Source organism: Heloderma suspectum, chromosome 1 (assembly GCF_057233095.1).
Source record: "Heloderma suspectum isolate Gila_16-S chromosome 1, 16-S_ref, whole genome shotgun sequence".
Taxonomy (NCBI): Eukaryota; Metazoa; Chordata; class Lepidosauria; order Squamata; family Helodermatidae; genus Heloderma; species Heloderma suspectum.
Genome location: NC_139458.1, coordinates 334010999 through 334038234, shown reverse-complemented (window position 1 = coordinate 334038234; position 27236 = coordinate 334010999). Strand labels below are relative to the sequence as shown.

Genomic DNA, 27236 nt, shown 5'->3' with positions numbered 1-27236 from the left:
GTAGACCTTGGTTTATAGCTAGGATTCTGTGAGAAAGAAACCACGCTGAAGTCCAGCAGGTATCCCAACCTGTCCACAGCCTTAAGCAAACTATATAGGTTCCTTATGAGGCAGAGCATAAGCAGAGAAACATGGCAGTCTTTATATTGCCAAAGTAGGAGCCAGCGATGTTGATGTAAAAGTGGCCCATGCAGCGCAATTGAACCAAGGAAGTCCTACTCCCAAGGTGCATGTAGGATTGAAACCTTAAGGTGTGATCCAAGCATGTTTACTCAGAACGCAAGGGGCTGACTCCCATGAAGTGAGTTTTTATCTGCAGTCCTCAAACACACTGGTTCCATTTGCTTTGGAAGAATCTGGACTTGTTTGTCATACTGATCAAGGTTTTTATTTTATTTTTAAACCTGGTTTCGTGACTGTCTAAAATAGATAGCTGCAAGTGAGGCCAGCTACTGAAAACATCTTATGCTACTGGCCCCACTTGCAATTATGCTATCTATCGCATTTTTCAGTATATGAAGTGTAGACTTTTTATTCCATTTACTGGCAAACTTGAGACACAGGTTAAGCTGAGAGAGCAATTTGCTCAAGGCTGCCCATTTGTTCAAAGAGCTTCATAGATCCGTGGGGATGCTGTTTCTACTTAATTCGGCACTACCTACCTCCAACAGTCTACCTACTGTGCAACACTACCTGGTAAGTGCCCTTGAAGTATGGTAATACTCCAGAGCTGCTCTCCTGTGCACAGAGTGGCCCTTACTTTTGAGGAAACATGCATAGGGTCGAGCTGCAAGGCTGCAATCCTATGCACATATTTAGGACTCCCACTGAGTGCAGTGGAACTTTCATCTCAGTAAACGTGGAGAGGATCACGTTGAGCCCTAAAGTAGTCTGCTGGGAAGCAAGCCCCAATGAACCCCGTGGGACTTACTTCTGGGGATACATACACAGGATCAGGTGGGAGGACTACTAGTACTCCGACTAGTCCTAGTGGCTTGTGCACAAAACCAGGAGCTATGCATTCCAAAGACCATATCCTCCCCCGGTGACCGTCATATAGGTTCCACACCATTCCACCCCGCGCCCGGGTTTCAAAGCCTTTTCCAAATATAGTCCACAAGCCACACAGAGTGGACGCCTTGCAGATCTCAACAGGACTACGGCGTTTGCTTTAATTGACCAGGAGACACGGAAAGCACGTATTCAGCCGCACTCGGGCATCGACTAGCCTTCCCTGCCCGGGGGCGAACATCGCCAACAAAATGAATGTGAAACGTACTAGCGCCTGATCGTGTTGGTTGTCAGGGCAGCTGCATTTAGCAGCAGGACAGGCAAGTAGCAGTCCAACAGGTGCAGCTTTACTCAACCTGGAGATGAAGTGACGCTGAAAGCTGCACCTGCCGAGTGTTCACGCAGCTGCTAAAGCCACACAGCTTTGTAAGGGAAACCGGTTGGGGGCGGGGGAGGGGACAGTGAGAGGAACACGTTATACACCCCTTACATTGCAAGGCCTACAATTTCTTTAACTCGCTGTCCCAAGGAGGTCTGTCATTGCAGGAATACGACCTGTAGACGGGCTGTACGCGACCGCACTCCTGGGGAGTCTTCCTTGGGCGCGCGCAAGCCACCGAAACGCGCCTTACTGCCGAGTGAAACATGCACTGGGCTAGGCTGCGAATGTTGCAGAACACCAAGAGCGGCCCCGCGATCTCAAGCCTGCCCCTGTCGGGAAGACACCCGAACCCCGCCGTTTTGTAAGCTGCTCTTATTCTCGCAAGAGAACACTTGAGGGAATCGGGGAAACCAAGCCAGCGGAGGAAGGCGCACATTCCACACCGTTTCGTGACTCTTCGTGTCCGTGTCTCAAGAAAAAGTGTGCCTGAGCTTCCCCCTCCGGCGTCTCTGAGACAAACATGAAACATGCGCGCGCGCGCGCACGCCGCTGTTGGAAAACAGCCCCCGTCTGCCTTTGTCCTCCCCAGCCCATACCCCCGCTTCCCCTTCCTGTCTGCCTGGAAAAGCAGGCTGCCCGAGGAGCCAAGGCGAAGGCCGCCTGGCGGCTCCGTCCTCATCTCCGTCGGCGGCACGCGTTCGCGGTTGCGAGTCCGCCGCCTCCTCTGACGGGCTGCTTTTCCACGCTCGAGCAGCAGGAGGCGCTGGCGGGCACCGCTCTGCCGGGCTATGGGCTCCGGGCCGAAAGGACTCCCTCTGCCGAAGCGCTGCGAACTGGAGGGCTGGACACGCGCGCTCGGCTCCTCCTTCCCCGCTCGCTGATCAGCAAAGTAACTCCGGCGGAGTGAGAGCAGCCGCTCTTGTCGCCAAGTGCAAGGAGCACCTGGCTTGGGATTGCCCCTGAAGGGGGGGGGGAGCGCCCCGCCGCCCCGCCGCCGCCCCCCCGCCGCGGAGAGAGAGAGGCTGCTGCTCTGGCTTTCTTGCTGCCTGTCTTTCATCGAGGCAACAGGATCCGGACTGGCCGGGAAGACGAGCTTCCCTCACGGCGCTGGGCGACGGAGCGCGCCTCGGCTCAGCTGCCTGGCAAAACTTCTCCAAACTCGCCATGGCCCCGGCGGTGGGAGCCCTCGGCTTGCTGGCGGCGCTCGCCTCCTTCGCCGCCCCCTCGGCTGCCCTCCTCGGAGTAGCCCGTGGACAGTTCTCAGCAGGTAAGGCGTCCCGTTTCCACGGGGAAGGGCCGGCTCGGGAGCCTTCTCCCGCCCGGGCTTGCGCGCGCCTGTGTCCGCGTACCTTTTTGGACGTGAGTTGGGGCTCGGATCGGCGGTGGGGGGTGGTAAATCGGGAGACGGAGTATTTGGCGAAGGAGGCTGTGCCCAGGAAAGGACCTACGCAGCGGCTGGCTGCTCTCCCGGCGGTTCCAAAGGGAGAGCCCGCACTGGCCTCTCTTCCCGGTGGGGGAGACACCCTGGACTAGCGCGCCTCTTCGACCCCCTCCCCGCAGAACGCTCCCCCTACGCTCGGGGCGTAGGCGAAGCTGAGCGTTCCACTTCGGAACGTTGGGACATTGTCCGCTATTTTCGGGACCGCCTCTTCGGAACGTGTGTGTGTGTGTGTGTGGGGGGGGGCTAGACGGGGCGTTCGAAAGCATTGCCCTCCCCCACCAAAATCCGGGGTGACTCTCCCTCCGCCTTAATGGGTGCCCTTTGTACAAAATCCCGCTAGTTTGCGTCTTCGAAGCGGGGTGGGGTTCACAGCGATTCCCCGGAACTGTACACTTCCACCCTCAAGCCAGTCCTCGCCTTCTTTGTTCTGGTCAGTTTCTCAAGTGGTCTTCGCGCAGCCCTGGCTGCTACGGTTCTGGAAGCTCTCTGCCCCTTTCCCTCTTCTTGGTTAATAGTGATCGGGTAACGTTTTGCTCTCGTTTGAGGGCCGGATCGAAGGTTCTACGGGCTGTTTTCTGCACGATAACGGCGGAAAGCAGGACACCTTAAAAAGAATCCCTCTCCAAGTTTCTTCAAAACTGGAGTCAGTTGCTACTTTGTAAGGGTGGAAGGGTAAAAGGCTTTGGGGCAAGACCCCCGCTACCGTGCAACATAGATCTCTGAATGGGGGAGAGTTCCCTGGGCTCCAACCAGTTCCCCTTTCGTCTCTTCTTTCTTCTCTTCCCCTCCCCCGATCCCTTGAGCAGCCCCTTACTCTTCCAAGGGAGGGGCAAAGCAGTCGTGAAAGAGTTAATGCACTGGAGGTGTTATCTGCGTTTCCTAAAGCAAACAGGCTGCGCCCAGCAGCGACAGGCCGATTCTTTCTTTCTCCTGTTGACTTTTATATGTTGGGCTAACTTTTGGCAGTGGGGCTGATCTCGGCTGCCCAGTCTCGCCGGCGGCAACTTTACCTGGGCGGAACTGCGGTGGACGCGCAAGTCCCCTGCCCGGACGTGAAGAGCTTCGTGCCTGTGAGAGCGCGCGCGCGCGCGCTTCTACCTTAGCAAGCGCCTTTTACGCTGCTCTCAGCCTGGGCTTTGTTTCTGGAAAGGTGGTGATTAAGAGCCCAGGGAAGTTATCTGAAGGTTTTTGCAGAAGTGGGGGGGAAAGCAATTTGACTGCAACAAAACGAAATGCAGAAAGTCCCAACAAACCTGCTTGCCCAGTTGAAGGGACGCGAACAGACATCCCAGCTGAAGTTCTGGCTTTAACCATTTCCTACAGCTCCGTGGAAAAGGCTACTGTTCACCTTGTAGCAGTATGCAAGCTCATACAAAAACCGTGCTCACAGTTCCTCATTTAGACTAAGTTTGGGGTCTGTTTGAGTTTTTCCCCCAGACCCTGCTGGTCAGACCTCTGGCACTGCTGTGTTTTCGATATAGGATCAGGTGAGCAGGCTTTAAGGCTGAAATTCTATACAGCTTACCTGGGAGTAAGTTTCATTGAACTCCGTAAGGCTTACTTCTGAGCAGCCATGTATAGGATTGTGCTGTAAGACTGGTATTGGAAGGGAAACATTCCCTGCAAAAGGCAATAAGCAGCGTTTATAAACTCAGATTTGAAAGACACTCTATTTTTTCCATTTTGACAGCACTAATCATAAATTGATTGGAAGTTTGAATTGGAACACTGCTGAGATTAGAATTGCCCCTAATTACCACAGCTAGAAATATATTTTTATTGTAGGTGATAGATCTTTTAGCAAATGTAAATGAAAGGTGTGGGTGTGCTATACATACACTGTGTACATATTCTCAGAGCATCTGAGCTAATTTCTTTCCTAATAAAAAGACGCAAAAGTTTTCTTTGAGTTGGTATGCATATTTCTATTGAAATATATTCTATTGAAATATTCTCTAGGTGAAGACGTGGCAGCTGTATTTCATGTCTATTTACATGTTCGATATCTCCTATACAGTACTGGCCATGCTAAATCACTTTTTCTGCCTGCATCACACCATAGAAAGTTAAAAATTGTGGTTTGGTTGTAGCAGTTTGAATGCTGACTTTTGATGCTGTTAAATCTGTGCTGTATATACGGCTTTTATTCCCAAACACTTGTACTGCTTTGCTTAGTAGTAGCATTCGCTCTCCCTTCCCTCTTCCCTCCCCTACTGCCAAGGGAAGACATAATAACTTTTTATTCTACAGATATACAGTACTTCATGGCTTAGAATGTAAACTAATGGCTAACGGGTTACATCAGTATCCTGGAATTTTACTAGGTGTGGTGTTAAAACAGAGAGAGAGAGAGAGAGAGAGAGAGAGATGGGATTCTTGGGGGGTGATTCACAGACGACCTGCAGTGGTGCAAGGATTAAATAAAACAACTCCCAAGTAGTCTGTAAATTGTCCTGTTATTTTGAGGATACTTGAGCAAATTGGACCTGTCTTCTAGTATGCTTCAGATGATGCTTTACTCTCAATATTATACTTCTTACGGTTCTGCACTTATCTTAAAATATGTGGCAATAAGATTGGAGCTCTGTGAATTGGATGCTTACTAGTATGGATTTTAATCTGGAAGAAAAAAAAGTCACCGTTTTTACTTTTGGCTCAAAACAACAACAGTTTTGAAGTACGTAGTTCCTGACTCTAGAATAACCCAAATGTGGGTGGCGGTGGTGCTTTAACAGTAATCTCATGTAATCACCCTGTATAATTTTGTTCAGCAAATTTCCTTCAACTTGTTAAGTTTCCTTCAATATGCTGTTAGCAGGGGGCTCAAATGTCTGTAACAGAGACATTTGAGATATTGCAAATTAATGCAGAGATACTGTTTCCTTCTCTGATAAATACATAAGGATTGTCAAGGGCAAAATTAGCTTTATCAATACTGAGTAAAATCTGTGTGTCACAGTCACATACATTTGTCACCAAGTTTTTACATCATAATTGGTTTCTGTATCTCCCTTCAACTGATTATATAAAGTTCATTGTCATTCCTGTCTAGTGTTCTGTGTTAAAATTAGCAGATTCATTGTAAATGTTGACTGTTTTGATCATCATTTAATTAACATCTTTAATAACCTCAGCCTACTAGCTATGACTTCAGTATCTCAGTGATGTGCATCACCAGCACATTAATTGAAATTTTATTGTAGCATCCAGTTTGTTTCTTGAAACCACTGTCAATGCAGAAGCAGTATCTAGATGCAAGATAAACTACTGCTGGTTTTTGTATCAGATTATGCAGTGTACTGTATTGATATTTGACCTAAATATGGTCCATAGTTCTGTGTAAAAACAGCCCTACTCCAAGTGGCTTTCTAATAGCTTCACTCCCCTCCCTCCCTGACTTGTTTAGATTGAAACACTTTCATAGAGGGCATTAAAGAGCAGAAGAGGAACAAATTAAAAAAAATGCTGGCAGGAAAGGGGAGAGACTGAGAACAGTGCTTCCTGTGTAGAGGGCTGAGGAAGAATAGCAAATGGGGAGGAGAGATGGGCATGAATTCCTTGATGTATTTTCCAGGCCCTCCATATACAGTAGAAAGATGACTAGTAGTTACCTTTACAAATGGGACTTTCAGCAAAATGTTGCTGTCTGGAGTACTGCTTTTCAAGATTCCAGCCACTCCACTCCACTCCATTCCATCCCATCCAACCATCTTACCTGCTACCCCCATTTTCTGTTTCAGCATTTGTTGGCCACCTCTGGGCTGTTTGGGGGTTTCCCCACCACATATTTTTTTCCTAAAGAATTCCTTGTACTTCTGCCAACCTTGGGGTTCGTGCGAGCAGGCTGATACCTCCCTCTTGACCACGGGTGGTGCTGGATTTTGGTTACTTAAGGACCAATCCTTGGAGAATCGAGACCAATGTTAGTATAGATGCGGAGGATGTAGGTAAAATGGGTTAGTGATGCTTGGCCTTTTGAGGGGAGTTTAAGTCTTGCTTTATACTGTTGCCTTTTGCCTCTTATCATTCCAACTTTCTATGCAAAGAAGAGTATCACCTGGCTCTTTATGTATGGATTTCACTTTCTTCAGTATATGTTAGAAGATACACCATGATGTCTGTGTTCCAAGGAGCCATGGGAGTCAGAGAGCAGGCAGCAGTTAATAAGTGCCTCCTTTTTAATGAGTGGAAGTGAAAGGTGACTGCTGCTTCTTTGGAACATGCCTCTTACTTTTTATTACATTTGGCCACAACACTTCATAAAGGGGAACTCTCCAGAGAGTAGTCTCAAGGTATTTCAAAGTGGAGGGAACATCCATACCTACCCTTTAAATGTCCAGATCACAGTTGGTGTTACTGTACAAGCTTTGTCAAAGTCGTCAAAAGTTTAGACACCACATTTTCTTGATTTTTCTGGGAAGGCACAAGTTGATATTGCCCCCCTTTATTTTCTTATGATAAACTATGCTGCCTAACTGTTAAAACTCATTTGTAAAATAGAAGGTCTAAAAATTATGATTTTCTACCAGTTGTGTAATAGCAATATTCTCTCTGCTATACCAACAGTGAATAATGATGTTGGTTTCGATTTGAAACCAATAATATCTCATGGTGTTTCTGAAGTCAGCAAATCCTAAAGCTAACCAGGCACAAATGGGGCATGCAGAATTGAACAACTGCATCTAAAACAAATGTATTAAACTATATAAAACTTTAAACTATACATTTTAGAAATAAAAGAAATAATATATCAAATGTTCCTGGGGAAAGTGAGCATAAGTTGAATGAACATGAGCCAGCTTGATAGGCTCAACACCTTATATTTTACATATTGGTGCAGGTTTCTAAAGCAAGAAATAATCTGGGAACTGTGGTACTTTTAAAAAAATCCTCGAGTTTCTGCTAGTTGATTTAGGCACTGATCTTGCAGACGTGATAATATAAATGGTCCACATGAGTAGTGTTTCTTTGAATGAGGAAATGCTCCATAGCTCAGTTGTGGCAGCAGGGCTTATTAACATGATTTATTCCTGGGTCATGACCCTTTTACCTCTTCATTTTCAGTTTTGCATCTGATTTAAGGGCCATTTCACACAGTTGGTGGAGATAAGCTGAGGGCTGCATAGCCACTATCAGTGGATTAGCCTGTCTCAGCTGAAGGGTGCTGTGTTCAGCTGATGAATCTCCCATTCATCTGATGAATCTCCTGCACACAGGTCATCTTTTTAAAAATAGTTATTTCACACAGTCAGGCCAAGCCACAATAGCTGTAATCATGTGTGAAGAGATGGCCATGTGACTTGACTTTGCAGCCAAGTTTTTGGGGGACTGAGATCAAGAACATCAAATAATGTAAATGTAAATATAAACTGGTGGTACAAACTGGCCCTGGTAACTTGAGTTCTGTGAAAAACAAAATGGTTTGTATCTTGAGTAGCATGAGCAGAAGGAAACTTATGCAAGGAATTTTTTCCATCCCATCCTTCCCCCACTAGCCCTCTGTGCTTTTTTGGAGGTTGGGGGACTCTCTGGAACATTGTGGGATGAGGCAAAAGAGCTTGCTGGGAGAGGGTTGAATAGACTGACATCAGCTGGACACAAATTCTGTGAGTGGAGAAGAAGTTGCGCATGGTGGCTCCAACTGATTTTGGGCAATTCCCACACTGTTTGGAAGGGCCATCTGACACATGTGCACGCCCCCGCCCCCAGGAGAGGCTTTGTAGGGGCAGAGGGCTGAAAGTGGGATAGGAAATTCCCATTGCATGAGCTTCCTTCTGCTCATGCTACATAGGATCTCTCCAAGACAATCTATCTAAACTAATGACAATTTGGATTCTTGGTCAATGCCAATTTGGGATGCTTTCACATATTGCTTAATATGTAATCCCAGTGAAGGAGTTAATCTGGCAACCATTAATAGCAACCCAATAAAGCAAAGATAGCTGTTGTAGTTTTCACTTAACCAATCAATGAAAAGAGAGAATTTGGACACTTGTGCTTTTCGGTTGTAAATTCAAGAGTTATCTTAAGCTGTGCTACTTGGAGAATCAGATACTTCATTGATTTGCTACTTGGCCATGGATTGCAATTAACACCCCTTCCCCACTTTGTAAAAATGTTGACAGCATTCCTTAAAAGGGAGTAGTCTGTCAGAAGCTGTTAGAAGACCCTTTAATTGGGGCCACACTTTTTGATGCTGCTTGCCACTTATCTGTCCTGAATGTCAGCAAATAGCAAAGTAAAGCTATCACAGCAGACGTGATCATATAACACAGGGACATTGTATACACTGAAAGAATAAGAAGCAGCACGTTACAACATTTTACATGCCCCATACATTTATGAAACAAGATCCAATATCCATGTACAGAACTGTCCATTTCACTCTGTTCTTAATGGAAATATGAGAGTTTACACAATGTTTTTTTAAATTGTAACTAGATGCATTATTTTTGTTACATTAAAGAACTTCCTCATGGCATGTAGCATTCACAAGCTCTTCCCATGTGGTCTTCAAATTTTGTTGAAGAAACCTCAAACTACAGAAACTACCTTAAAACAAACACACACGTGTGCACATACCAGTGTTCAGCTAAATCTTCATGGTACCAGTGGCATATTTAATGTAGCTCCTGAATATAATTGTCAGAATTTGAAAACTATTAGCAAAGTGGTCTAGATCTGGCATGATAGCAGAAGAGCATTCTTCCAGTCAGTCTGGTACAGTTGAAGGGTACATATCATGCCAACTGGTAAATGTCACTATAAAATGGATGATGTACCTATTATTATAGTGACAACTATAACTTTAAAGAATGTCAGTACTATTGTATAAACTTCTAGTTAAAATTTCTGAAAGCTGCAATCCTATACCCACATACCTGGGCCCAAGCCCCATTGAACTCAGTGGGACTTACTTTTGACTAGACATCGCATTACAGCGTTAATCATTGGCATATGAATGGGAGACAGGAGGCTTTCTTCAGCTGTGATGTGTCAGGCTGTAAATATCTTCAAGACTTCCAGTGCAATTCTTTACCTATTTACTCAGCTCCATTGGGTTTGTTAGGGCTTACTCCCTTTGCAATCTTTAGGCTGCAATCCTAAAAATATACTTACTATGGAGTAAGCCCCATTGAACACAGTGGGATTTTCTTGCGTAGGATTTTACTATTAATTTAGCAAAGGAGGACTAGCAATTAACTATTATGAATAACTTTGTGTTCTGTATGATAATAAGCAGTTTGTTCAAAACATTCTTCTTGAAGAAGTCCTAAAGAAGTATAAATGAGCCTTTAATGCATTCTTACCTGATTAGTAAAACGGTATTACAGTAGCATGGTGTGTACTATCACACAGTTAATATCCCAGCCAATTTTCTTTCTTTATTACACTGTTATCCCACCTTTCTTCCACCATGGAACTACGTGTGGTTCCCAGGTGGTCTCCCCTCCAAGCACTGACCAGACTAGACCTGCTTAGCTTCAGCAAGGTGGCTGCTCATGTTCTCTCAGACTATGTCCTGGGACCTTTACCAATGTAATGGGTTAAATCCAGTGTCATGTGAGCAGACTTCCACTCATGCAACAGGATTTTCCCTTGCTCTCCTCTGCCGTGCGGCCCTCCAAATCTACTCTGGATGGTCCCCCACCACTATAGTGCAGATTTGGGAGGTGTGCGGGATGTGTGTGTGCAGGGGAGAGGGGAAATTGGTTCCTCCAGCTGTTACCGTTCTGCTGGCAGACAGCCAGGATTGATTCCAACCCAAATGAGTGCACAAATTATGTTGTCATATTATGGAGGGGCCATAGCTCAGTGTGACAGAGCACAAGCTTTGCATGCAGAAGGTCCCAGGTTTGATCCTTGCCTTTTCCAGATAGCGCTAGGAAAGAATCCTGTGTTGTATTTCTTTATTGAGGCAATGAAGTAGGGGTGGGCAATTTGTGGTCCTCCAGATGCTTTTTTGGCCTACAACTCCCATCATCCCCTACCATTGGCTACTATGGCTAGGGCTGATGGGAGCAATGGTGCAGAACATCTGGAAGGCCACAGGTTGCCCACCCCTGTAATGGATGGTGCATCCTTAACCTAAACACATTCTCAAGCTTGCATATTACTAGAGTCTGAATCAAGAAAGAACAAAGATTAGTATGCAGTCCAGTTGATATATTTAGGCTAATAGGTTTGGCTAACTTGCAGGGTGTAGGTGTTCTGGCTACATCTGTTTATAGGCCCATCGCCAACCTTTTCCTAGTGCAAGTTCCTCTTGCAGAGACCTTTCATAGACATTCGCTGAATACAGATGACAATCTTACCACATTTCTGCACCTGTTCCATGATTAAACTCTCCCCACCATTTGGCAAAGTGATACAGACAACTGGTTTACCACAGTCTGCCTGTAAACATGTGAATTTCAGTTGCTACTTAAGTGTTCTTCTGCATCCACTCCATAATCTGTTCTGTGATTGCGCTCAGTTTGTATCTGGTGGTCGCATGGCTTTATAGGCCCATCTGGTCAGAAGTGTACATGCAGATTCAGCTGAGATGAGTTTGTTTTTGTCATTGTAAAATCAGCATTTATGCACTATTTTTAAAGCATTAAGAAACTGTTAAAGACAAAATTGTGACTCAGCCTTGGATTTTGCTATGGAAACAGCCGCTGAAGTACATTTGTTCAGCAAAGTAAATTACTCTCTTTCTTAATTGAATGGTACTTAACCTCATTAAGAAAAATATGCACCTTGGAGTATGTTTGGAAATTTATGAGATACAGTGTTCAGCATACCCTAGCCAATAATGAATGAAAGTGACAGTATGGTGTCAGTTTAGGACCTGGGAAACCCAGGTTCAAATAACAACTCAGCCATGAAGCTTACTGGGTGACCTTGAGTCAGTCAGAATCGCTTAGCTCAGTCTCCTACAACCTTGTTCCCTCCAGATGTTTTGGATTACAACTCCTAGCATGCCTGACTGTTAGCCATGCTGGCTGGGGCTGATGGGAGTTGATGCCCCAAACATCCATGGGGCACCAGGTTAGGAAAGGCTGGCTTAGCCTAACCTACCTCACAGATTTGTTTGGAGGATTAAATGGGGAGTGCTGGTGGTGTGAAGAACCAGGCATTTCACCTTAAGCTTCTTGGAGGAAAAGGCAGGATATAAATATAAATAAAAATAAATTCTTATCCATAATTTTGTCCACGCATCAGGTAAGAGTGGTAAAATGTGCGTGTGCATGTGCGAAACAAATCCTTACCTATATTAATTATTAGAAAAGCAAGATCAGGGCCTCTTCACAGATTACACTTTTTATGTGTATATCCAAGAGGGTTTTTTTAATGTGACATGTGAATGCTATAGATATCTGAATGTGAGTGTATCAGGTCAGTCAGAGAGCTGAGATAGGCTGTAGGCTTTTTGGGGTGTAGAATCATAGAATCATAGAATAATAGAATAGTAGGGCTGGAAGGGGCCTACAAGGCCATCGAGTCCAACCCCTGCTCAATGCAGGAATCCAAGTCAGATGGCTGTCCAGATGGCTGTCCAGCCTCATCTTGAATGCCTGCAGCGTGGGAGAGCCCACTACCTCCCTAGGTAATTGGTTCCATTGTCGTATTGCTCTAACAGTCAGGAAGTTTTTCCTGATGTTCAGCCAGAATCTGGCTTCCTGTAGCTTGAGCCCACTATTCCGTGTCCTGCACTCTGTCCTGTCCTGTACCCTCAGTTGGCTTAGCTGCTGTATATATAACGTGTAAAAATCTCTCCTTCCCCAACCCCAGGCAGCAGCATTCTAGTTTCTTAGGATAAGAATACGATCGCATGAATGTTGCCTTACATGTTTCCAGAGATGATTAAACTGGATTTGGTCAGCTCTCTTGCTGTGACACAATGGTAGAGTAATTTATCCTTCAGCCAGACATGCGATACCTGCTTTCCAGTCCCATTGTGTAGAATATTATTCGTAAGAGGAGGCAAGTGCCCTCTGAAAAGGAGCAGTGCTGCCCAAACTATCAGAACCAGTTTGCTTCAAGCTTGTAAGCACAAGAATAATTTCCCCCTCGGTATCTGTCCTTCTCAGAATTTAGAATGTTCAATTTGAGTTCTGAGATAGACCTGGAATAAGTATGTCATTTCTTCCTGACAAATGTTGACTAAGGACTTGGGTCGAGCAATCTGTCTTTGGACAAGATAATCCATGTTCGAAACAAAGAAAGAACATAGATGTTCCTTTGAAGAACTCAAGTGTGTGTGAGGAGAGAGAGAATGTACAGTATTCTCAAATTGACAAATGATGTGCTTTTAAACCTTCAGCCCAACATTTACCGGTTACATGGTGATCCTGTGGATTTGGAGGAATACCAAATTTCTAGGCTTTGGGTATACTCTGAAGAAATTGGAAAGATGGTCTGTGCACAATAATAGCATCCAGATGCTCACTATAAACATCTCATCCTTGACTTGACTGAGTATGGAAGCAAAAGTGAGGCATGTTAGCTTAATCTTATTTATTTTATTTAAAGTTATTTTTAGCCTGCCTTTAAGGTAGAGGTGGGCAACATATGGCCCTTCAGGTGTTTTGGCCTACAATTCCCATCAGCCCTATGATGCACAGCGAGTGGTGAGGGATGTTGGGAGTTGTATGCCAAAACATCTGGAGAGGCACAAGTTGCCCACCCCTGCTCTAAAGGTTCCCAAAAGTGTCTGTTTCATAGGATGCAATGCAGGGCAAACTTCATCTTTATTTCTCACTTTCTTAGTTGTTTGTGGAAGACAACTGTAAAGATTTGAAATGGCCCCAGAAAATAAATTGAAGTGAACACAAGTGCAGTGTGTAAATAAATTAATGCATCCCATGCACTTTGGTGAAGCAGTCTAAGTGTGAAGAATGTTGGCTTCAGTCCTCAAGACAGAGAAGCCTCTAAGCCAGCGGTTCTCAACCTGTGGGTCGCGACCCCTTTGGGGGTCGAATGACCCTTTCACAGGGGTCGCCTAAGACCATCGGAAAACACATATTTCCGATGGTCTTAGGAACCAAGACACCGCTCCTCTATCTGTCTCCAGGCGGGTCCGCCCACATGCAGATACGCTTGATAGAATCTAGCACCTTTGCGAAGCTCCGGGTGAGGGAGGCGAGAGAAGGGGAGGCGAAGAGGGAAGGGAGACCCAGAGGCTCCAGCACCGATGGTGGCGGCTCCCCTTATGGGGGTGACTGGCTGGCGGGGTCCGGCGTGCTCCGCCCCGGGGAGGCTGGACCAGGAAGTGTGTGTGGCCGGCCGGGGGGCTGCTGAAGCGGCGGCGGCCTAAGCGATAAGAGCGTGGGGAGAGAGCCAGGCAGGGCTGGCGTGTCTGTGTCCGCCACCTGCAAGGGCCGGCGAGGCCCGCCCGCCCGCCCGCCTGCCCGCCTGCCCGCCTGCCGTGGGGTAGACAAGGATGGTGTGTGGAGAAATCGGAGATGGTGGGAGGCAGAGTGGCTGAAGGGTTGCCGCTTATGGGTGGGCGAGGGAAGATCTCCATGATACGAGGGACGGTGGGAGGGAAGGGCGGTGTCCAGAGCTGCACGCTGAATTATTGGGGGATGTGGGGAGAGAAGGGAGCTGAGGCCTGGTTGCTGTGGGCGGCAGGTGGCCCCCGCAAGCCAGGAGGGTGAGGGGAGATGGGCTGCGATGGTTGCTGCGGGTCATGAGGATGGTGTGTGAAGCCAAGGCCTGATGCTGTGGAGTGGGCTGGGTTGCGCTGTGGGGCGAGGAGGAGACGGGACCCCTGCGTGGGTTCGGGGATCCCTGAGGTGGGGATGAAGGGCAGCTGCGAAGCACTCCGCAAGGGGCAGGCGGGCTGTGGGGTTGGGGCGCGGCATGCACAGGCCTGCCCCTGAGGAGTGGGCTGGGCTGTGGGGGTATGTGAAGGGGGCATTTTTATATGGGCTAAGGGAGGCCTATAGGATGTGTGGAAGAAGGGCGCGGCGCAAAAGCATATGGGGTGGGTCAGAAGGCTGGGCGAGGACCTGGAGGTCGTGGGCCCCAGAGGCTTGTCCTTATGGGGTGCGCTGGGCAGTGAGGGGTGAAAGGGGTGTTAATGGGCTAAAGGAGCCCTGTCTCTTCTTGGGTGGGGGTTGAATAATCACTATGCTTTAATTATGTTCAATTTGTAACAATGAAAATACATCCTGCATATCAGATATTTACATTACAATTCATAACAGTAGCAAAATTACAGTTATGAAGTAGCAACGAAAATAATTTTATGGTTGGGGGTCACCACAACATGAGGAACTGTATTAAAGGGTCGCGGCATTAGGAAAGTTGAGAACCACTGCTCTAAGCAGTCGAGAATTCAGGAAAGCACTACAGAACCACTTGTGTTTAATTAGCTTATACACCAGATGATCCCTGGAGGATGCACTAACATGAGGAAGGAGTTGGTAAATGTTTAGTCATTTCTTCCAGAAGAATGTATTCTGATTTGCTTTTGAGGCTTTGTCAGCATGCTGGTGCTGATTTCATAATTGCTCTTTAATTCATAGTTTTGTCTCGAAAGCAGTTTCCCTGTGATAAAAATTATTATAATAGAATATGACAAAACTCCTCCCAGAGCTTTTTTTTAAAAAAGTTTACTATAAAACCATTGCAAGATGTTTTAAGATTTTATCACCCACTCATTTTATCACCCACAACAGGAATTCAGCCACTAGAGAAGCTAACATTCACATATGGATTACGTGTTGTTTTGACAGGCTATAACATTCGTTAGGAAGTCTTTTTCATGATGGTGGTTTTCATTTATTTAATTGTATTTATGAGTTGCCCTATAGTGGAAGTTCAGGGTGACATACATAATAAAATCAAATAGGTATATGTATATAACATGCCCAGGATTGTGAACATTGGTCATGTTCCCGTATCATGGCAAGCCATGAATCTTGGCTTATTAAACTATGATGACCCTGGTTTGCATGAGCAGATAAACAAACCAGGAAACCTCAGGTAAATAAATCTTCATGTTATGCCCGAACCTGGGACAGTGGTTAATTCCTCCTAGAAAACCCGGATCAGAAGCCAGGCTTAAACCAAGGTGGGTTAAACCAAAATTGGTGATACAAATTCTCACTACTAAAACCTTTGAATTGTCTACCAATATTGAAAACCAAGTCCTCAGAACACAAATAAGCTTATATTTGCAAAGGACAAACATTAGATATGTAAAAATTTTTATTTCTTTTCAGAAGTCAAAGGTGAGATGATCTTGCACCATGGAAATAAAAGGGTTAGCAAAAGGTATTTTGCAGGTATCTTGCAAAAGCGGGATGTGAAAATGGCCACTCGTTTGTTATCAAGGATACCTTAACCGATGTGAATGAAGCCTTACCCTTAGGCTACATCAGCCAGAGCTGGTCAAATATGTCTAGGCAGAAATTGCAGTAGTGTAACAACTTATTTGGAGTAGGTTGTTACCCCATATTTGGTTGTTATTCCATATTAAGACTGCCTTATAAATATGGTAAAACCCTTTCTTGTCTTTGTCCCAAAAGGACACACCTTCAGGTTCCTGCACAAGATGTGTGTCTGGCATATGGAATTCACCCCAGACTAAATAGTCTCCTGACGAAACATGTAGTAAAAGTAGTAATTTGCAAAGATCCAGCTTCTGTGTCTTTTTCAGAAAAAACAGTGATCTCAATATATATATCTGCTACTAACTTGAGGCACATTCATTGTGTTGCATTTCAGATAAATCTCTTAAAGCAAGGGTGGGGAACCTGTGGTCCTCCAGATGTCACTGGATTACAAATCCCATAATCCCAAGACAGAACAGCCAATGACCAAGGATGATAGGAGTTGTAGTCCAGTGAAATCTGGAGGGTCACAGGTTCTCCCACCTGTCTTAAAGTGACTTACTAAAGAATGTACATATTACTCTTACATAGAGATGTAAAATTTCCAGAAATTTTGAGGTGGGGGGGGGGGGGAGACACAGAAATTTTGGGAAAAATTGAAAAATAAGCAATACTTATTCTTTTAGCACTCTTTACAGATCTAAAGCCTCTTTGTTGCTTTAAGACAGCCTTCCCCAACCAGATGACTTGCAGATATTTTGGATGTTAGCTCCCATCAGCCTCAGGCAGCATGGCCAATAGTCAGGAATGCTGGACACTGTAGTCCAAAACATCCAGAGGGCACCAGGTTGGGGAGGGCTGCTTTAGGAACATAATTAGTGTTATTTTAGTTTTAAAAAGTTATTTTTTTGTATAACCTAGTTTGCTTATAAAATTATCATTATATTTTAAAACTTATAAAAGTAAGCTCAGTAAATTTGTAATTATTGTCTGAATAAATTAGAACTACATTAAATAACTGCTACGGCATCAGAAACACAGGACTCTATAAAAGAAAACCCAAATGGTTAAGAATGCACATTTACTGTCAAGGATGCACAATGACTTTACTCCTATGTTGGGAAACTGAGCATAAATGTCATTCAGTAAAATAAACTTTAGATCAATAATTTTAATAAGGAATGAGAGAAATAACTATGCTGGGAATCTTACAGAGAGGATTAAAAAAACATTTTGCCCCATGCCTTAATTATTTCCAGACATTTTACATCTCTAGTCTTTCTACAAAAGTGTTCTTATTACATAGTTTTTAGAAACCATTTTGTGGGGAGTAAAGGCTGGGCAACAGTATATAAATACTTTGTCTTAAATTCTAAAAGAACATAGTTCATAATCCAAAGCTGTTGAATTTTTCCAGATTTTTTGGAAAAAAGCCCCCCAAATTGATCCTCGGAAAAACCCAGAAAAAAACAGTTTTACCCCTGAATTTTTCCAGTTTTTTTCCTTAGCCTTCACATCTCTACTCTTACATTAACATAAGAAGTAACCGGCCATGAAATGGTCAGTGAAGGCCTTCCTTCTGGTTCTCCTGGAAGATTGTAGAAATCGAGGAGCTGCCTGTATTCTCTTCAGCAGCCTAGGGTGTTATTACTAGCTGCTAAAAGGTCAAGAAAGCCTTAGTCTCCTGGCTCCTTGGAAGTAGAGTGACCATTTGTGAATCACCCAAAAAGGAGGACCCGCATCAAAACCAAAGTCTTGAATTGTGCCCAGAGGACCACAAGCAGGCATTGTTGCCACAAAAGCACCGATATAATGAATTCTTGGTCCTCATTCTAGGGATGTCAGAGAATTCTGCGATGGAGCTCGGTGAGGCCGAATGCCAGTGCATTCGGCCCCCCGAAATCCATCATAGAACGAAGCCCCCGCCCCCCCAACCCATGAAAGGCGCGTGGGACGAAGTCCCCGCCGCCCCCAACCCACAAAAGGCGCGTGAAATGGAGCACTTACCTGCTCCCGTCCGCGCTGCTTTGCAAATGGCAGCTGTCCTGCGGCCGCCATTCGCTTCCTCCTCTTCATAGCCGTGATAGGCTACGTAAGTATTTACGTAGCCTATCACGGCGGGGGGGGGGAAACCCCAGCGTATGCAAATGGCGGTGGCTACCGCCATTTGCGTACGCTGGGTTCCCCCCCCCCCGCCATGATAGGCTACGTAAATATTTACATAGTCTATCATGGCTAAGTACAGGGATGCAAATGGCAGCAGCTACGACAGCCGCCATTTGCATCCCTGCAGGGCTGCCCAGCGGCCAGATGTCCGGCTGCGGGCGGTCAGAAGTGGCTGGCGGCTCCGCGCCTTGGCCGGGCAGGATTCCGGGGGGGAGGACCAGATCGCCTCCCCCCCCGTCGAGGATTCCGGGGGGAGGGACAGGGTGCAATCCTACACATGTTTAGACAGAAAAAAAATCATAGCTCCCATGATTTCCCAGCTAGCATGGCTGGCTGAGGAATGTTGGGAGTTGTAGGACTCTTTTCTGTCCAAACATGCATGGGATTGCACCCTAAAGGATTTGAAAGCTACGCATATGAGAAAAGGCTGGCTAAGTTGGGTTCATTTTGGGCTAAAAGAAGAAAGAAGGGGTTATGGAAACAAGATGAGCCTGCAAAAATATATATTAGAACGTCAGAAAGAGGAAAGAAAATATAAATTCAATGTGTCCTCTGGGAATAAAACAAGGAACAATAGGTTTCAGTTACGAAGATGTAGATTTGACAGCACAATGAAAAAGTCTGAACAATTCCCTCCATAGAGTAATTCACGAGGCTACATGGGAAGGCTGTGGAGTTTCCTTTCTTGGGGTCCTTCAGAGGAAGAACGGACCAACATTTATTCGATACTTTAGGTCTATTCCTCTGGGGTCAGGGGTTGGACTTGATAGCCAGCTGGGCTTACTTAGCAGGAGAAAAGAAGAGTGCTGTTTTAACATACACCAATTCATGTCCTAAGTCAACTTTTAGATTACTACATGTTGTACAGCCACATGGGAAGTCGAAACAATATAATGTTCAGGTAATGTTGATATGTTATCATTTCTTTTAACATATACCAATAGTTTTTGTATTGGGGTGGGGGAGGACAAACAACTCATTCTGTGACACTCCCCTGCCCTCCCTAGAGAAGAAACCTGAGATTCCTGTCTGGCAGAGGGCAAAGATACACGTGAAAAGAGCATTTTGTCATCTGATTGTCAGCGGAGAGCTGGAATGATTAGGAAAGCCCCACTTGTAAGGACTTGGAGAGCTTCTGTAAAATATGTTGTTTGGTAAACATTCCACATGTAGGATCAAAATTCCTCCTAGTAATAACTTTGATTTTATTGTATTAATGTTGTATTAATAGAGGAGACATCAAAACAACGTATCTGGGGAGAATGGAAGCTTCTTCCAGGGCAAATGCTTACTATAGCAGATGTTATTATTTTTCCTTTTAAAAGTATATACTCTTGTTGCCATTTCAAACCATGATTTGAGTGCCTGACCATGTAGAAAGTTGGATGGACTTGCTTAATAAAAGCTTTAATTTAGAGCCTGCTGTTTTGATTGCTGTTATAAAACCTGTTGGGAAGCTTTAAAGTTGGCAGGTTTGGACTGGATCTGGAGTAGCTCCCAGATTTCTAGCCCTGATGCTCCCAAACTTAATCTAGTTAGTTAAGAGTGTGATGTAGCTCCACATAAACAGCTGTCTAATGTTTTGGAAATAATGTTTATCTTCCCACTTCTTTGGTTACTGAATTTACTAATTATTTGAGACTCTACCAATTAATAAAAATTGCTCAATTAAATAATTTGATATTTAGACCTAGTTATCAATGAGGATGTAAACTTGTATCTGGACTGTACCACTTCAAATTGCAAGGGAGTGGTGGTTTTCATACAAAAACAAATAATCCTCCACATGGAAAACTAGGGACTCAGACCAGTCGACCCCACATGCAGCAATCCCATGGGACATAGTAAAGCCTGTTTACCCCCTTACCCCAGCGGTGTGTCCCCAGTGCTGTGTCCCACAGGCGCCACACCAGGCCATTAAAGAGAATGGGCCTAACTCAATTTGTAACTCACAAATTTGCTTTTTCCTATGTTACTTGCAGATTAAGTTTAATATCTGAGATAGTATCAACTTGAATTTGGCTTCCTCCAATCCTTAGTAGACAGTTAAGTCCTAGTTCTTATCTGGAAATTAATTAAAAAGAAGAATTGACCAGAAGAGAGGGATGAGCCATAGCAATGTCACAAAAGTGTCCAGCCCCAGGAAGATTAATAACTTGCAGAATAGGGAAAATATGTTTTAGAAGGCGTAAAAGCGGGCATTAACCAGAGAGGAGACAAGCCTACAACAATTGCATAGTGAGTAGGTTTGTAAAATGTGTTCTAGAAGGGCCTTTAAGGTTTGCTTCTTGCTTTCTTAAACATACCTATGTAAATAAACCAAAATGACATATTTGTTCTGTTCAAAGGCCATAGTTCTTTGCAGAAGGTATTACTTCTTGATGGTTCCTTTTTTCCTCGTGTGTGTGTGTTGTCTTTTCTTTTTGAAGGGAATGATAACATCCCCTCATGTCCTGCTGTCAGTGCATCTATGCCATAACTAGGCGTAGGTGCATTGACTCGGTATTTATTTTATTTATTTTATTATTATTGCATTTATATCCCGCCTTTTTTCCTCTTGCAAGGAACCCAAGGCGGCTTACATTATCCTCTCCTCTCCATTTTATCCTCACAACAACAACCCTGTGAGGTACGTTGGGCTGAGAGTGTGTGACTGGCCCAAAGTCACCCAGTGAGCTTCCATGGCCGAGTGGGGACTAGAACCCGGATCTCCCAGCTCCCAGTCCAACACTCTAGCCACTACACCACACTGGCTCTCAGATTCTCAGTATATTATTTATTTGTTGCTTTTATGTCCCGCTTTTCCTCCAAGGAGCCCAAGACAGCATACATGACCCTTCTCTCCATTTTGTTCTCACAACAGCCCTATGTGGTAGGTTAGGCTGAGAGTCAGTGACCAGTCCAAAGTCACCTAGTGACCTTCATGGCTGAGTGGAGAGTAGAACCTGGATCTCCTGAGTCCCAGTCCAACACTCTAACCAGTACACCACACTGGCTCCCAATATATGTGATCCTTCTATCCCTTTTTATTCCTTGGTCTGATAGTCTACATCTGGCATGTGTATGCCTGCTTTGCATGTCTGTGCAATGCTGAGTGCATGCAGAGGATGCGAGTGGCCATGCCCTCCGTTGTACTTTGAGTATACACACCCTTTGGTGCAAACAGGCCTGAACAATGCTAGGACATTGTTTGTTACCCTACTAGAGGATGACTTTTCTCAGAGTGAGGCAGCTACTTGAATTGTGATACAGTATGTGGTGCAATGTAGCCCAGATGTCACTCTGCCATAAAATTTCTACCCTGCCCTATCCACCCACCCAGAATGGGAAGACTGCGGATACAGAGATGTACAGGCATTTAATTTCGATCCAGTCTTTTAAAAGGTAGTGCGATCCCTCTGAAAGCACTGCCTGCACCACCTTCCTCCTAAGGAAACACATGTGGGACTGATGCTCAACTACTGCTGGATGCAGCAATCTCATAGGACATAGTAAAGCCTATTTGCTCCCTTACCCCAGCGGTGTGTCCCCAGTGCTGTGTCCCACAGGCACCACACCAGGCGTATGGGACGCAGGGTAGAATATTCTATGGGTAGAATAGACTATAAGTGTGAACTGAACTGAATTAATGAAGTGGAATTCACTAAAGCGCTGGGAACATTCCTTTTGCCCCCTCTGAGTCCCACACCAAAAACATACGAAGTGCACCCATCAGTTGCATCCCTCAGATCTGTGATTTTGAAATGGTTGATTTTGTTGACATATTGTTAATTGTTTGAATGCTGTTAATGAATTGTTCCTTTCTTAAAACAAATAAGAATATGTTATGTTATTTTTAAAGAAGTGCATACCTTAGCCAAATTAACAGGAGCTGTTATGGTGTATGTTAGGGTTGTTGGATAGTGCAGTGTCACTCACTGCAAGGTTATTGGGAAGGAAAGAGCGAGCCAAGGCTTCAGGACCTAAACAATGAAATGGGGTTTATGAGTAGAAAGTCAAGAGAAACACAAATGTATGAATATTTTTCACCAGTGACACCCCTATCTGGAGAGGGATAACCTGGTCTCAGTTGTCTATGCTCTGTAACCTCCAAGTTAGATTACTGCAATGCACTCTACGTTGGGCTGCCTTTGAAGAAGGTTCAGAAGCTGCAGCTTGTGCAAAATGTGGTGGCCAGATTGATAACAGGGATGATAAGGTCAGAACATATAACACCAATTCTGGCCCATTTGCATTGGCTACCTGTATTTTTCCGAGTCCGATTCAAAGTGCTGGTTTTGACCTATAAAGCCTTACATGGCTCAGGATCATAATACCTAATGGAGTGCCTCTCCCGGCATGAACCAACCCACACACTACACTCGGCAGCCTAGGCCCTCCGCCAGGTGCTTACTCCAAGGGAGGCTCGGAGGGCAGAAACAAGAGAGAGAGGCTTCTTGGTGGTGGCCCCCCCAATTTTGGAATGATCTCCCCGACAAGGCCTGCCTGGCGCCAACACTGTCATCTTTTCAGGGCCAGGCAAACACTGCCCTCTTCTCCCAGGTATTTGGCAGCATATAATGAATTTTAATTATGGCTTGGACTCTCTTTGGCTGATTGTTTAAAAAATAGTTTTTAGATATATGTTGCTTGTGTGTATGTTATTTGCTATGTGTTTTTAAGCAAATGCTTTTTTGTACTTTGTCATGCATTTTAATGTTTTTTAATTTTTGTGAACCGCCCAGAGAGCTTTGGCTGTGGGGCGGTATAGAAATATAATAATGAAATAAATGGATGAAAGTTATCCCAGAAGGAGAGGAAGTAGACAGAGAAAGTGAAGGGCAAGGATAAAGGAGGGATGGAGGGAAAAAGGAGGGTTTGTTACCTGTCCTTAATCTGCGGAAACTGAGAAGGGGGAATCCTTGGTGGTAGATTAAATCCAGAATAAAATGAGAGATCAGATGTTCCCAGACCACATCAGGGCATCTTTGTGGCAGGAATGGGAGTCAATAGGGCACAAGAACAGAGGCCCAGCTGGGAGTTCCAAGTGGGAGTCAGGCAAAGTGACTGCACCCAGAATTGCTCTCAAATGCACATGAACCCTGAGAATCTGAAAGCAGTTATATTTGGGGGAATTCTCTTGTGCAAAGACAATTTCATGGGTAACGAAAAGGGTGAGGGTGCCAGGGCTTATTTCCGAAAAGGGAATTGTAGACCCTTGATGGATAGATGAGCAGGTACTAGGCTGAATAGTCACAAAAGTGCTCACGACTCTTGGAAATGTCAGTCAGCGAGTGGCAGGGTGTGACCATGATAACATTGGTGGGAGGTGGGGAGATCAGCTCAGCCTGGGTGCTCCATTGCTCAGGGCATTCAAATGCTAGGATGTTGTACATTCTAATGGAGGAGTAGCCTGACAACCAGCCTGAAGCTGTCAGCCTTTGCCTGCAAGACAACGAAAGACAAGATGGAGGGAAGGTGTTGGAACAAAATCAAACTGCTCTGGGAGGAGGTGATTGAGTGTAAGGGGAAGTGGTTTGCCTACCAAGTGGGGACTTCCTGGTTCACAGCTCAGTTTCTTCACTAGTAGTATATGTGCATGGCCACATAGAGTGAATGACCTTGTGGGGTGGGGGGTGGGACTATTGCTATATACATTAAAGTCCTATCAAATAGACTGTCTTTAACTGGCCCCAACAAACCATTTGTGCGGTGAAAAATGAAACTTGTCTCCTATACTTGGCAATTGCAGTCTTCCTGCTAAATTCTCTCACCGCTTAGGGAACAGCCACTGTTCTGATTGTAGGCTAGTGCAGGTTCCTTGGCTGTGATCACTGCCATGTTGTCCTGAAGGAGCCTTTTGGTATGGCTTAGCTGTGTCATATACAAGAATGTGTGCTGGATCAGCTTCACTGGATGGGTGGATGCCAGCATTTTTGCACTAGCACAAGGTTCTAATTGGTCCCACTGCACTGTGGCTGGGGCCGCTGTGCCGAGGAGATGTGCTGAGTTGCTGCTTCTGTGCAATGGCTTGTAGAATTGGAAGCTGTTAGAGGCAGATGTATCCTTAGGAAACAGGCGTATTACTTGGAATTATCATCCCTTTTTCCCCCCAACTTTCTTTTGCCTTTGGGAAGTAGTCTTATGCATATTCATTATTTTGTTTTGATTGCCAGTAACAAGGTTCTTTAAGAATTTCTGTTTTTCAGCTGGCAAAGTGCTGAATCATTTTGGTTGGTTTATTTAGGAGAAAATGATTCATAATTGGTTTTGGATTGTTCTGATGATTAATGTTAGTGTGTATGTGTGGACAGAGTGGGGGGTGTTCAAGTTTGTATAAGCTCCGTGGTTTAAGAATGATCTTATTTTTTTAAAAAGATTACTTTGTTAAAGCTGTGGCATGCTCAGACACATCTGCTGCAGTAATAAAATACCATTTAGTTAACTGGAATTATTTTCTGGGTTCAGGAACATCTTTATTTTTTATGTATCACATTTATATTCCACCTTTACCACTCTTCCAAGGAACCCAAGGCAGCTTCCATAGTCGTCCTCCTCTCCATTTTATCCTCACAAGAACCCTGTGACTGAGAGGCAGTTACTGGTCTAAAGTCACCAAGTGAGCTTCATGAGTGAGTGGGGACTAGAACGTGGATCTTCCGAGTCCCAATCCTAACCTCTTAACCACTATACCATACTGGCCCTTTATGAGGGAACATTGTTGATAGCTGTAGAGTAAGGTAGAAGAGACCTAATGGGTCATCTAGTTTAGGGGTAGATCCCCAGTTGTGTTGAACTTCAACTCCAGTAAGGCCCTGTTGCCATGGCCAATTGTCATGAGTGCTGGGAGTTGAAGTCCAAAACATCTGGAAATCTACTTTCTGTCCTGATCTAGTTCAACCCTATGATGGCGTATACCAGGGTCCCCCAACCTTTTTGGATCTGTGGGTGCATTTGGGTATTGATGTCAGGGTGGACACTGAGCCCATAGAATCCCAGAGTAGTTCTGATTCTGAGGAAGAGCAGCTGCTCCTGGGAGAGGAGCGCGCTCATCCTTCCCAGGGCCAACAGCTGACAGAGATTCCTCCCACCGGCATTCCTGGCATAGATAGCAGACCCAGGAGTGAGAGAGCGCGGGAAGAAGTCTTGCTGGACGCGCGACATCGACGCAGGGAGCGGCGCCAAATGGAGGGCGCGGAAAGGAGGCGTAGTGCCCGGTTGGCGCGCAAACAACGGTTGCGCCCAGAGGATCCAAGGGAAAAGGGGAGGGACTCTCCCTAGCCCATAAGTTCAGGGTCTGCCAGTGATTCTCCTTCAAACGGGGACCAACTGTTCCAACTTAGGGCATAGGTACTCTGCTGCTCATATCTAGTTGCTAACGGTAGAGTTGTTAAGTTGTAAAAGAGGAATAAAGCTTTGAAAAGAATCCCTTTGTCTGTGTCTGGACTTGGCTACTGGATTAGATTGAGAGAGCCCTTGACAGCTTGAGACTATAAGACGGGCACCATCACAAAATGCCTAATCAGTGGGCCGCCACTTTGGTGTCTACCTTTCGGGTCTATAGATCTTAGGCTGTGTTTTATTCAGCAAAAATATTTGCTTCCTGTCTATTGTTAACTGCAACATCTCTTCAATAAGGGATTGTCTAATTCAGCTAATTGCTGGCAGTGCAGTTAGCTAACACTTTTTTTAAACATATGTTTTGGCAATGTCCGGTAGTGGTTTCTTTTTGCGGGGAGGTTATTATACAGAAAAATGTTGTACTGGAACAGTCTTTAATATTCATTGATGTACACGCTCTTTTAAATTATCTGCTTCATGGAGATTAACAAGTAGTCAGCATAAATGCATTCTCCATGCCCTTTTGATTAAAAGACTGATATTACAACATTGGAAGGATAGACACTCAACCCCTGTAATGCAATGGATTGAAGACCTTACAACACTTTCAATATTTGAATGGGTGGCATATAGACGCCACCTTCAAATGGATACTAATTTGGATATTTGGTCCACTTTTGTTGCAGCCCATGTATAATTGTATGCATTTGTTGTATGCATTTCAGACAAATCCATATATGTATATTAAAAAAATTGGGGGAAAATAATGAAAACGGGCATCCGCGGGCCCCGGCATATACAGTTTATTCAGTATACATAAAATTGGTGTGGTTGTACGCTAATGTGTCCATTGGAAGCCTGATGGTGAAGAGTATTGAATTTTGGACCCCTAGGTTGCAGCAAGTTCTGATGGGTACGTGTTCATTCAGTATCTTCAGTATGATCATGATGGGTTCTGGGGTTGGCCTAAAGATGGGATGAACTGCCTCAGGCAAGAAATGGGTAAAATCTAAACAGTAGTAGATCTCATTTTACTGTCTTTCAAAGAAATCTCCTTTGTGCATAATTTCCCCTTTGGGTTTTGTACTCATAACATGCTGCAGAATACTTGCTTTTTAAAAACAAATGTGTGCCACTTAGGTCCTTTTTAAGTATTCGTAAGTTGCTGACCTTATGATTCTGCAAATGACAAGTGCAGGCTTGGCCATTGGCCTTTGACTTTTAACTGTCTCTAATGGTGTCTGTCTTGAACTTGCGATCACTGGCAGAGCTGGAATTGTAAAGGTTAGGTCATCACATCCCATTTAGAGCACATTCAGGATTCATTTTAGCCCTCGAGGATGCAGGGATGAGTCCTGAAAGATGGCAAAAACGCACACAAAAAACACGCACACAGAAAAGGATGTGAAATAAGTAAATAGATGCCTGTTCTAATTTTTTCACCTTGTACTTCCCTCGTGTCAGACTGATTTGAGTTTACATATGATGGTGGCAACGTCTGAATATAGACTTTATAGAATTTGTTGTTGTTTATTCAGTCAGTCGCTTCCGACTCTTTGTGACTTCATGGACCAGCCCACGCCAGAGC

At 44.9% G+C, this 27236-nt stretch overlaps 1 protein-coding gene across 2 annotated transcripts in view; it reads left to right on the top strand.

Moving 5' to 3' along the window:
* The first annotated feature begins 2298 nt into the window (after positions 1-2298).
* PTPRK (protein tyrosine phosphatase receptor type K) overlaps positions 2299-27236 on the top strand; it is a 516066-nt gene continuing 491128 nt past the window's right edge. For both annotated transcript variants that reach the window (XM_084827484.1, XM_084827485.1), the window contains exon 1: positions 2299-2660. In XM_084827484.1, the coding sequence (XP_084683610.1) occupies positions 2558-2660 (103 nt within the window). In that variant the 5' untranslated portion in view covers positions 2299-2557. The remainder of the gene's footprint in view (positions 2661-27236) is intronic.